This window comes from Corvus brachyrhynchos, unplaced genomic scaffold (genome assembly GCF_000691975.1).
Source record: "Corvus brachyrhynchos isolate BGI_N302 unplaced genomic scaffold, ASM69197v1 scaffold126, whole genome shotgun sequence".
NCBI classification, from domain to species: domain Eukaryota; kingdom Metazoa; phylum Chordata; class Aves; order Passeriformes; family Corvidae; genus Corvus; species Corvus brachyrhynchos.
Genome location: NW_008239283.1, coordinates 5,305,772 through 5,318,424, shown reverse-complemented (window position 1 = coordinate 5,318,424; position 12,653 = coordinate 5,305,772). Strand labels below are relative to the sequence as shown.

At 38.0% G+C, this 12,653-nt stretch overlaps 1 protein-coding gene across 2 annotated transcripts in view; it reads right to left on the bottom strand.

Annotated features, from left to right (window-relative positions):
* DPP10 (dipeptidyl peptidase like 10) overlaps positions 1 to 11,362 on the bottom strand; it is a 202,751-nt gene extending 191,389 nt beyond the window's left edge. The window contains exons 1-2 of one of the 2 annotated variants that reach the window (XM_017740242.1): positions 11,226 to 11,362; positions 2,793 to 2,888 (exon numbers count right to left, since the gene is read on the bottom strand). In XM_017740242.1, the coding sequence (XP_017595731.1) occupies positions 2,793 to 2,888; positions 11,226 to 11,250 (121 nt within the window). In that variant the 5' untranslated portion in view covers positions 11,251 to 11,362. The remainder of the gene's footprint in view (positions 1 to 2,792; positions 2,889 to 11,225) is intronic. The other variant, XM_008638220.2, reaches the window with a different exon arrangement.
* Between the last annotated feature and the right edge of the window lie 1,291 nt (positions 11,363 to 12,653).

Below are 12,653 nucleotides of genomic sequence, written 5' to 3'. Positions count from 1 at the left end.
AGTCTCATTAAAATGCAGCAGTTAAATACCAGGCCTTACCTAAGGACACAGTGGTTCATCTACCACTTGAAAACCTTAAATCTTTCTTTTTGTTTTTCTAGAAAACATGCTCCAGATCCCAAAGAAACTGCTTACAGCAGGAACCACTTTTTCGATCTCTTTTCCTGCCCCTTCCCAGGAGGCAAAGATGATAAAACTTTCAGATAGATACAAATTATCCTATTCCAAGAGGAGCAAAAAGTAGTAAGTAGCTATTTATTTTCTGCTAAAATCATCCTGTGCAGAGTTCACTTATCCTGCCAATATCCAAAGAAAGTGCCAAATGCTCCCCTCCATCTCCACAGAAATGAGTCTGAATATGAAGTTACATATTTCACTCTCCATGCATATAATGCCATCACTGCAATGCCACAGCATCAGGAAAGAAAGTCTTAAAAAATAAAAATAGGAGCAGGAAGCAGAAATGCTACTTTGCAGGACTATTCCTTGGGGTTTTTTATTACCCAAGATACTGATTTCATTAACTATACTGGCTCTTTTCAAAGAAAATGTAAAAAACCCCAAAACCTATACATACGTTTTTCATGTTTATCAAAAATAATAAACAATTCATAGATCCTTAATTACCCCCACTTTTTCTTTAATTCTCGTACACACACATACTCTAATAAGCGAAATGTCTTTTTTTCAACCCCTTTTTTTTGTACTATTGGACTTCATTGTTTCTTTGGCAAATGAATACGAGAAAACACCTAACTGCAAGCTTAGAAATGTTCACACTGACTCAGAAAACCATCACTGCAGAAAGACTGGATATTAGTACAAATGTACTGTTAATAAAACACAGGGCCTATCTTCATTAAATAGCATTTCTAATATTATTCTCAAGAGATGGAAAAGTTTGTAACTGCACAATCTCATAGCTTTTAGACTGGATTGTTAAAACAATTTTTTGCATGATAATAAAACAAATCATATTTTTTGCAAGATACTATAAATTATAATAAAATTATATTCCACTTTTGATGAGCTTTTTAAGATGGATTTTGAAGACCACAGAAGAAACCTGTATCCAAGCAAGGGCTTAGCATCAAATTCTACATTTCTTTTTACCACATCTGGAAAACTCATAAAAGAACTTTGCTTTTATTACAGGCTGTAGAACAGAGGTAAAAATTACAATAAACTACATGTTTTATAGCATCAACAATATCCACAGCCTTTTAGTTTTATTGTCCTGGGTTTTGAAATTAGTACTATTTTTATGCCCAGAATATTATGCACATGTTATGAAAAACTACTAGAGTTCTTAGGAGAATAATCTCATGGATTTTTTAAGTAACAAGAGCAATAGATGGAACCAGCACAAAGATCTTCTTCCACTACGTACTTACGTGCTTTTAGTGACCACTTTCGTTTACAATACTGGGTCTGTGGTAACTTTATTTGACAATTAGGACCAGTGTTTTTCAGATAGGGTGGGGTCAAAGGCAGCTGTTTTGTGAATTTAACAGAGAATAGCAAATTTAAAAACTGCTTTAGGATTTAATTAGCAAATAGTCTTAACAGGAAAACAGTCTTCTGCCGAACACAAGAAACTGCTCCTCTTGGCAAAAGATCTGTTCCAGCTTTACCCAGTATCAGATTTTTTTGCACAGAAACCAGTCTAAAGAAGAAATTAAGGGCAACTCAGCAGAAAGATGTCATTGGAGTAGCTGGGGAAGGGGAGTGGCAGGGAACTAAACTGAGTGTCCCTTGTCTTAGCCCTAAACTACTAGAGAACAAACAACACCAGAGCAGGTGCAGGAAAAAAAATATTAACCATACTTTTCTCTTTTTTATGCTTTTGCCTTTAAATGCACTTATCTTTGTTACACCCCTTTCATTCTTCAGAGTTTATCATAAAGCAACAGTTCAATCACACAGGTCCCTACTAAAGAAAAGCAGTTCTAGTTATACTTGAATGCCCAAGTTGATATAATTGAAATAATTGCATTATTTCCCATGCAGAGTCATTCTGAATTTACATACACAGCCACCAGACTGCCAAACTCCTGCCTTGCACAGAGCACTCCTTAACAATGCCCAGTTTTGCACGAATCCTGTTGTCATTCCTTTGATTCTGTCACCTGCAGTAACACCAAGATGACCACGATGACACAAACCAGGCAGTTGCTACTGCGTTACGTGTGCATTTCTTACAAACAGCAAGAAAGTGAACAAGGCACAGCATCAAGAGAAAAGGAAGTCAATGAGTTGAGAAAACGAGTTTGAATTTGTTTTCTTTTTCACATTAAAACTGCTTAATTTTGGAGGAATCTGCATGCCATGTACAAATCATTTAATGAATTAGAACACTCAATACAATTTGTAGACATCAGAAAATAACTATGAGCTGTACAAGTATATTGAAATACTCAAAAATCTTTTCTGTATGTGAAGAGAACCAGTTCTCAAATCCCAAAGTTCAGCTATTAATAGAATTGATCTTCTTGTGAATCCATAAACAAGATCCAGTTCTCAAAAACAATTCTTCATCAGTGCTTCCAACTGAGTCAGGAACATGAACAGATCATTTTCCTGGGTTTCTACTAGACAGAGCTTTAAAATTAGAAAGCCACTTCAAAAATTAATGAAAGAGATGTGATTCAGAGCAACAAGGAAAACTGGGACACTGGCCAATTTCAAGAGGGTTTGAAATTTTAACTGCTTTTTGTCAGTGACTGGATGATATCATTCAATACTTAGACTTTTTACCTAGTTTCAAATTATGTTAGATCTTATAAACTTACCATTAATCCATTTGGCTTCTGGATTATGAACTATGAACTCTTTTCTGAAGAGATCTTCCAAGGATAATCTGTTTTCTGATGAATTTGCGAGTTCATCTAAAACAAACACAACAAGATCATTTTAGATACTTACTAAAAGCAATATACTCAGTGTTGCTGGCAAAACAATGGAATTATAGAACCAGGAGTCCTGTTGAAATTGGTAACAATACCTTGCTCTTATTTTTATTTCACAAGAAAAAGTATCATTTTTGTTCAGTAAAGCTTCAGGAAACAAAAAATTGGTACCTTTTGGACAGAACAACTGCAGGATGTAGTGCTTGGATATTTATTATATTGGGACTGTAGTGGCAAAGTTGTTTCTTACCACAGCCCACACCACAAAATATTAAAACCGATACCAAAATTTCCTGACAGTCAAAGGATGTTGGCCATACTGAGTATCTTAAACTGAGAGAAACTAAGTAAAAAACTCCTGCAAATAAATTTGGAACCAATTTCACTTATTCAACCAAGTAAAATGAAAAAAAAAATTCTACATGCACATTTCATAGCCTGTGCTTTTTTTCTATTCACTAGAACAACAACATAACTTGTCTAAAAGCCTTTTTTCCCAAACATGACAGAACCCAGGAACATTGTGCTTCTGAACATTAACCAGCATTGACTTACAAAACAAAATAAAACAAAATAATTTTCCTGCATCTAAAATCATCTCCACACTGCAGAAGACTAAAAAATAAGCTCTGCTAAATATCCGTGTTCTTGTGCTGTAAGCTAAATAAATAAGCAGCAAAGATTCAATAGCAAACTGCTGCACTAACAGGGGTAGGGTTGAACCATTACTATTAAAGCAAAGTTTTAGTGTCAAAAGACAAACCCACAAAGTTTCCAAGGAATAATCACTGGCAGCAGCTTGCACTTCACCTGACTGCTTTAGGCTGTTTAGAACAGCAGCTGCCAAAAGCTGTGCTGTTTGTTGCCTGTGCCCTTGCAAAAAGATTCACCTGTGCACCTCCCACACAACGAGTCCAATGCCCAGCCAGGTTTCTAAAATGATTTTCTATTATTGGGCAGGTTACCATAAATTACTGCATTATTTCTCTACTCTATGAGCTTTTCCTTCCAATGTGTCAGACATCTACCTTCTCCATGAGAGGAACTTTGTTGTTAGGCAGATTTTGTCCTTACTGATATTAAAGAGCACTCTGATGACAGACACATAAAAAAAGAGGTTCTGGCATCACAGCAGCCAAGCAGAAATCTTGTGATCTTTGTGTTAACCCACTATGTTACCAGGACACTTCTAACAAAGAAACCTGCTTTGTGAAGGTCATATCCTGTAATACATTTCGGATGAAAATGTGACCCTTCAAAGAGAATAAAGTCAATCAATAGTTTTGTTACTGGTCTTTATTAAGCCAAATTTCTTAATAAGAGGGCCAGCTGAAAGCTTACTGGAATCAACAGCAATATGATATTTTTGCCTTTAAATGGCAGCACTGCTGGCTGCAGTCACTTCAGCTGGTATTAATAAGGTACATCCTTGGTGTACTGAAGAGAATCTCCCTTTTAATGCACATCATGAATTTACAATAGACACAAGGCCATCACAGCTGCTCACACCACAGCTCTGCTGCATTTTGCACGTTCCTCCCTCCCAGGTCGCAGCAAGGCCTCAGGAAGCACTCACCCACTGTAATCAACTCTTCTTGCACTTCATGTCTTATAAGGCTAAGCACGCACAGTTGTCCAAATCCTCTCTCACAAGACAAACATTCTAATCCTTAAATAAGTTTTTGCCCTCTTCCTACCTTCCAGGGATCAAAATAGCCTGTTTGGGTTGTTTTTTTTTTTTTTTTTTTATTCATCTGCCAGTCCAGCATGGGACACAATATTCCACTTGCAGTCTTACTGGAGCTTTACAGCAGAGCAACATTATCTCTCTTGATTTATACCTAATCCCTCTGTTTATACATCGTGGGACCTTGTTAGCTCTTGCTCCTGCCACACACTGTGTTTTTATCTTCAGAGTAAGCACATGTTGTTATGTGTGCTCTATTCAGCTCCACAACTACATTCTTGTGTCTTCAAAACACTGCTTCTGACTTAACATTATCAAATCCTGGGCTCTTCACATGCCCATTATCCCCTTTCTCCATAACCTTGTTGACAACCTACCCACGACAACCTGTTTTCCATTTCCTGTTTGGATTCAACACACCCTGGTCCTGATGCTGTTTATTCCAAAGGGGTTTCCCTTCTAACCTTACCTGAGTCTGTTTATACTTATTGTGATGTAACCCTTCATTTCCTGCCAGTCTGCCAACTAGCAATCAAGTTCCCACAAGCTGTTATGTTGCCAAAGATTGCCTTACCTATGACAGATTTTTTTCCAACTGCTTAAATAAAAATCACTAAAACCAATACATCAGCTGAGTACAGAGAGGCTATCAGAGAAGAAAGCAACACCAGCTCTGCTTTCTGTCTTCTATCACATCCCTGGCAAGAAATCTTGATATATATTGGATTTTAAGTTTTCAAATTACTGTTAGCATTTCTAAACTGAAAAAAATGGCATCTTCAAGCAACTTTACTAGATGTTTGAAAAGTAACTTTTTTTTTTTACCAAAAGAGAGCCCTGTTTGTAACCCTTAACTCTACCCTTCCACTCTGTCAAGATCTCAGATGCCCAGTTGATCTATAACAAGATGAATTACGTATCATGGGAACCCTCAGAACACTCTACTGGGTTAATCTTTATGGAGCAGAAGCACAAATTAGTTGTACTTCACTATGTTTATACTCACAGACAGGGGAGAACAGGAGGGGTGGCCCTGTGTGTCAGCGACCAGCTGGAATGCACAGAGCTGCACCAGAGGATGGATGAAGAGCTGACCTTACATGTCAGGATTAAAGGGAGGGCAGGGACAGGTGACATTATAGTGGGGGGCTGTTACAGGCCACCCAGTCAGGAAGACAGGGGGGAGTGTCCTCACACCCACAAGCTCTGGTCCTTGTGGGTGACTTCAACCACCCCAACACCTCATGGGGTGACAGCACCGCTGGGGATAACCAACCCAGAAGGTTCCTGGGATGCATTGTTGGTAACTTCCTTCTCCAAGTGACAAGGACATGGACCTGTTGGAGCAGGTCCAGAGGAGGCCAAAAAGATGCTCAGGGCTGGAGCATCTCTGCTATGGAGACAGGGAGAGATCTGAGACTGTTCAGCCTGGAGACGAGAAGGCTCCAGTGACACCTTAGGGGGCTCCAAGAAAGCTGGAGAGGGACTTTTTAAAAGGGTGTGGAGTGACAGGACAAGGGAGAATGGCTTGAGACTGACAGAGGGCAGGTTTAGATTAGGTGTTAGGAAGAAATTCTTCCCTGTGAGGGTGGTGAGGCCTTGGCACAGGGTGCCCAGAGAAGCTGTGGCTGCCCCATCCCTGGAAGTGTTCAGAACCAGGCTGGACATGGCTTGGAGCCACCTGAGATAGTGGAAGGTCTCCCTGCCCATTGCAGGGGGGTTGGAATGAGGTGATCATTAACGTCCCTTCCAACCCAAACTTTGATTCTAGGATGTACTTGTTTTATTTTAAAGACTTCCTTTTGCTACTTTGTATTTTTTACATTACAAAACAGCCTACTTTTTCATTTCCATTGTAAATTTTATTGAACTATTCTTGAAGGAATGTTATTTCCAATGTCCTCACACTATCTGTCACAGATTTCTGTATTTTGGTCTGAAATTATATGTATTTATGTATAGCAAATGACACAGATTACAGAAGATATAAACAAAATCAAATGTTAAAAACTAAATTACTACTTCTTAACTGTACATCCAACTAAAAACAGTTCAAATACTGGCATGTAGTAATTCAAAATGACAAACTTGTTTGTGCTTACTAAACTAGAAGACTGCAGAAGTAGAAATTAATGGCCTTGCTACTTTTCACGAGCTTATGGGATATTATTTTTGCAGGTTAAATGTAGCCAAAACACCTCATAAAATTTGCCTTCTAACTTAGGAAATAAAACTAATAATTATGTACTATAGTATGCCATTAACTGAAGCTCCCTACTGAATTTTCTAGGGAAAAAAAAAGTTTTTTAAGGTAGAAATTAGGATGAAGGCTTGATGTTAAATGCCATCTGAAAAGTGGAAAAAACCCACTAGTAAATTGTGTAACTGGGAATTAGTATAGCTCACTTTGTGTTTGCATGACAAAGGAAGAAAACCTGTCAGAAAATAGTCAGATACCAAAAGCTGCCTGCCAATTTACAGTAGTTACAGGGAGCCATACAGAATTGAACAGAAACCTGTGTCTTCTTGCAATGAATATCCACATCACAAAAAAAAAAAAAAAAAAAAAAAAGTAGTTTGCTTTCTTTTGCTGTAAGAGTAGTATGAGAGAAGGTATGGAAAGGTCAGTCCTAACCCTGAACAGTTTATCTACTGGACATAATCCAAATGGATTCTCTTCCCAGAGCTTGATTTTACTCAACCCTTTCCACAAAAAGCATTTTCTGACAGTTTGTCTGACCTAAATGTTCTCTAAAGTAATTTTTCTGAAAAGGTTTCCTTTTTTTTTCCATCATGTGTGAGTTTTTTTGAGTCTATGATGAGAGGTAGGTGTCACTTTGCTCAACAGTAAGTGCACGTATCAGCAAGCATGGTTTAAGTGCCAACATCAACATCTCAGTAAGGGAGTCCTAGAAAAAGCATTTGAGTCTTCCACACCTTCAGAAACTGTAAGTTAACACGAAGGTAGAACTACTGTCAGTCCCAAAATGAAAAAACAGCCTTAAGTGTGGCAAAACACCTGTAGAAGGGTGGCCACATCCATACAACTCTTAAGCTGCTCTTAAGTGACTTCTCATATAAAAGCTTTCAGCTGCTAATACTTCCAGCTGAGCATCTGTCAGTTTTGAAATACAGATCGACAGTGGTTGGTCAGATAGGTCTTCACATGATTCCTACAACGTGGAACATACTGTCATGATGCAAAGCAAAAACAAGTTGATTCAAAGGCAGGAATGATTTAAAGTCACTGATCTCTAAACATCTACCTATGACTGCCTCAGTACATGCAGGTGTGTGATGAAATCTCAAAACCATGAAACAGAATAAAAGCAGAAGAAGAAAGGGACCTGTGTAATATTTCTACTGACATACAAACCAAATGATGGCATCTCATGGACAGGCATTTCCATACTGGCCACTAATTCCCAATATAAAGCTATATTTAAAAGATTATTCCCAAGGTATTTTCTTTTGTTTCCTCTTAAATACTTCACCAGCAATCCACTCCAAATATTGAAAAAAAAATCACTAGATTCATAATTCAGTTGCCCCAGAGGACAAACAGGCTCCTATTCTGAAACTTCCAAGTTCTTCCATTCCAGTCCCCTGCTTTAACAAGGGTAACCTCATTGTTTGGCATCTCTGTGCACTTTCTTTATCATTGCACTTATCTGACTTTGAAGAAAACCAGCAGGGATATTTGCCTGCAAGCCTTCTACCCCCAGATATGGAGCAGTGTAGCAATTTCCACTTGCTGGGAGCAGTGGGGGTTTATTTAATGTACTCCTTAGTCCAAGGGGGCTCACAAAGAGCTGCTGAGCCCCAACAAGTGGTTACTGGGCTGAGAGTTCATTTAGACTCTGCCACTAATGTTTTACATCACTGGATGATCTGGTCTTCCACTTTTCCATCTCTGTGCTGAGAGCACTAAGACATTTATAAAGATTCTGAGGTTTGTCACAGATGAGAAGCAAGATAAAACGATCAAAAATGTTACTAATATTGTTGGTACAGTTTACTAAAACCACAACCAGAATTGCAACACAGAGGTTTCAGATTTGAAAAGAAGCTAAGATATTAATAGGTCAAAATACATCTCTTATTTCAACAGAGATCCTGCTTAGTATTGCATAGTCAAGTTATATTTCATGTAATATAAGATAATAAAAAAAAATCATGAATTTTCTTTTAGTTTTAATATCATTTCTGGGGAAATTATATTCAAGTGGAAGCTAAAGCCTCTTTGAAGCCTTTTGCATATGAATTATACTTTATTTTAAAAACTTGCTATCCCATTTGGAAGCATTGATCCCTCTATTAAAAGGCAGGAAGGTTGTTGCTCAAAATTTGAGAGAGTTCAAATGACAACTGTGAGTGTACATAGACCTAAGAGTTTCTTATATTGTGGACAAAAAAATGTGTAAATAATTGCAAGCAAAAGAGATCGTTGCTGTTGTGTTTGGCATATCAGTAAATACACTTTTGCCTCCAAAAAACCACCAGTGAAACAATCAGGCTTCTGAGCAATGACCATCTGAAGTTATCATCATTTCCATAAAAAGAAGCAGCATGATGTACAGTGTTTAGGGGAATTCACATGAAATCTAAAAAGCACCCATCCGTACAGGCAGAACTAAATAGGGAGAGAACACTCTGATGCTCAAAATAGTCCTAGAAATGAACACTGAAACATCCCAAGGTAACAAAGGACATTTGCACTGAATATCTTCATTCAGACCTATTATATTTTATGAGAAGCATTTTCAAACCCAAATATTTGTAATAACAAATTAGCATCAACTGAGCACCTCACAATAGCCACATGTGAGGGGGGTTTCCAATTTTTTTCCTCCCCTCAAATACTGGGCATCCCAAAGTGATCTCAACACATATTCATGATAAAATAGCTTCAGCTATAGTGCTTAGTACCTGCCAGCAGACCAAGAGAGTAGCAAAATACCTTCTGCCCACACTGTATTAATAATAATCAAACAAATTCATAATGAAAGTAAAGGGAGAACAGCACTGATTAGGGCTAAAACAGGGGAAATATCTATCCAACAATGTACTTCCAAAGCTTTCCATGGTAAGCATTTCCAACTCACAAGAAAGCCCAGTTTTACAGACCTAGATCGTTCTGGGAGAAAGGTTTTTATTTATATCAAGCTTTGCAGTCTCTATGGGATATCTTAGAGCATCTGAGCTGACAGAACTAGTTTTCACTCGCATGACTTGAACTGAAATGTAGGTCCCAGCTTACACAAGTTTTCAAGGAAGATCTCTGGATTTTGAAACAGCCTCAGAGATGTTGTAATTCACTGAGCTTTTTTAACATATTTTTTTTAGAAAGTTAACATTCCCCTAGGTTGTTTATTCTTTTTCCATGAGTGCTTTCAAAGACTTCAATTTATGTTTTTACATCATTAATAATTCTATATAGATAAAAGAGCCACAACTGATAGCTGTAGATTCCAGCAAACACTTGATATTTTACAGCTCTGCAAAAAAAAGCTACCTCTCCTTGAAACAAAAAACAGTCTTCTGTCTTGAAGTGCTCCAGGATACACTACCATTTGCCCTCAAGATCTCTTTTTTTTTATTTTCTGAAGAAGCTCCTGTACACTGAGACTACAGCAGCACAACTTTGCTTTTATTTTTCTCAACATGATCTAAGTGGAAATAAGCAAACAGTCATCTTGGACAGCACCACACATAAGGAAGTAGATATTTATACATAACAGAGGAAGCAGACTATCCAGAGTGTTCCTGCATGCCCTTTCCAGCTGTCTCATCCCCTCTGACAAGCACAACTTTTTGATCCTTTACCATTCAGCCTCACCACCTTCCTTTAAAGCAGCAGCACTCTGCTGCTGTACTTGCTCATGCACAGACTCAGCCACCTTCCCGCGAGGATTTCATCCCGTGGCCGAACAGTCTGGAACCATTATTTAACTAAAAAGAGCTTCATTGACTTTCTGGTTTACACAAACTGAGCACTTCAACAGCAGAATATTTGCAGACCAATATTTACTATCTAGGCATGCCATGCAAATCAGGTACTTTACACTGTAACTTTAAAACTGGCAAAAGGATTCAAAGATTTTTTTTTCTTTAAAACTTGTGCAGTGTTTGCTCTTTTTGTCTACTTCTTGCCCTCTCCCCTTTTCTTTTTTTTTTTTGTGTGTGGCTGCACCATGACCTTCCCCTCTTTATTGCTGAAAGAAAGAAAAGGGAAGAAGCTTGTGCATGTACATATGGAAGATGCATGCTTGTGATTCAGTGAGAAGTTTCATTCTCAGAATCAGTTTTCCATGGCATACAATTTTCTGTTGGCTCATTTGTGAATCTGAAATTACACCAAAAACCAACAACAAAGTCTTGAAGTCAGGTCACACCTGCTGAAGCTCACAAGGACTTGAGAGGTAGCCCTCTCAAGGCCCTATTGCCAACCCCAAACACTTCTGCTCCACAAGGCCTCCAGTAGCTCCCAAGTCCCTACGGGCACCAAATTTACAATAGCCACAAGTTAAAAATGCTTAAAGGCAAGAGACACTTTAACATTTGTTGCTTTTGATGACTGCATTATAAATCATACACTTTTAATAAAATAAAATAAAGAAGTAGGTTACCTGGGGTTAAAAGAATGACTGACATAGTGATGAGTGAACAAACAACTAGAATCACCAGCAGCGCAATAGCAATTCCCTTCCAGTTCCTCTGCGGAGGGCTGTTACTTCCAAGTTCCTACAGGAATGGAAAAAAATGAAATAAAAGGAAAAGACCACGTTTCATAAACATACATTTCCAGAACTATTAGCGATAGGAAAATTGCTCTGTGCACACTCATAACCACAGCACGGGAGGTGATCATGATCCCTCCGTTCTCCACAGTACACAGAGTCATCCAAAGGTGTGTAACTCTCATGCTTTTTTAATAGATATCTTTCTTTTTTTAAAATATATATATATGTGATTTTAGACCCCTGAGAGACAATGAAATGATCTTATGCAAGCTGTCCAAAATACAACTGGTGTTAAAATGTCCTGAACATAAACTTCAGGACAATATCAACTAGCAGTTTGTAAGATAATTACAGAAATGAAATGTAGCAATTTACTGTAATTCTACCTAACATGGTACGGACCATAAAGGTTTAAATACACATCCTTTTTAATGCACACTATTAAACTTATTTGTAATAGAAAGCATTAGCAAAACTGCCTGAGGCTGCAAATATTCCATCTGAAGCTACAAGCTCTTTTTGTCTACGCAGTAGATCAACTGTAAACTGCTCCCCTATTAGTTATAAAAAAACAACAGTAGCTTATAACAAATGTTAAATGAATGCTTCTGTAACTACCAGTGCACTTAAGCCTACAACCTCTGTGGTTACATGTTTAACTCCTGCCAGGCACCATTTACATTTTTTCAATAATAGCAATGCATTGCCCATGTTCATGGTACAGTTTGAGACCAAACAGCACATAAACATCTAACAACACAATGACAAAACTAGTGCAGTTGTTTCTTACAACCTTGACCTTCTCTCACAGAAAACAGTATTTTTTCTATCTAGATTTGGCAAGCAGAAATGTTTCTCTCCCATAATTACACGTGCCTTTAGTATCTCAAAATTAAATGCTATTGTAAGACTGCCCAAAAAACCTCAAAAAACACCTCCTGTTATGTTTTACAAGCTTCCAAAAGTATGATATAATTTTTTCACATACACATTATTTCATTTTGCATTTCTGGGTTATAATGAGTGTGAAATGGAGAAGTCTTAACAGAAAGTGGCAATGTTCTTGTGCCTTTTTGTCTCACATGCACCACCTCAGCATCACACATCACCCACAGCAGCAATAGTTTCTTTAACTTCTTAATGTTGTTTTTTTAACCCCTTGCCTGTTTATTTCTACCTGTAAAAGACGGCTTCTCTCCCTGGTCCTCTTTTCCAGGAAATAGAAGGGGACTTGCACAACACAATCTCAAAGCAATCCCACAGGGAATTCTTACAGCAGTCCTCAGCCCATCACAGCTCCCAGCAAGGAACCTC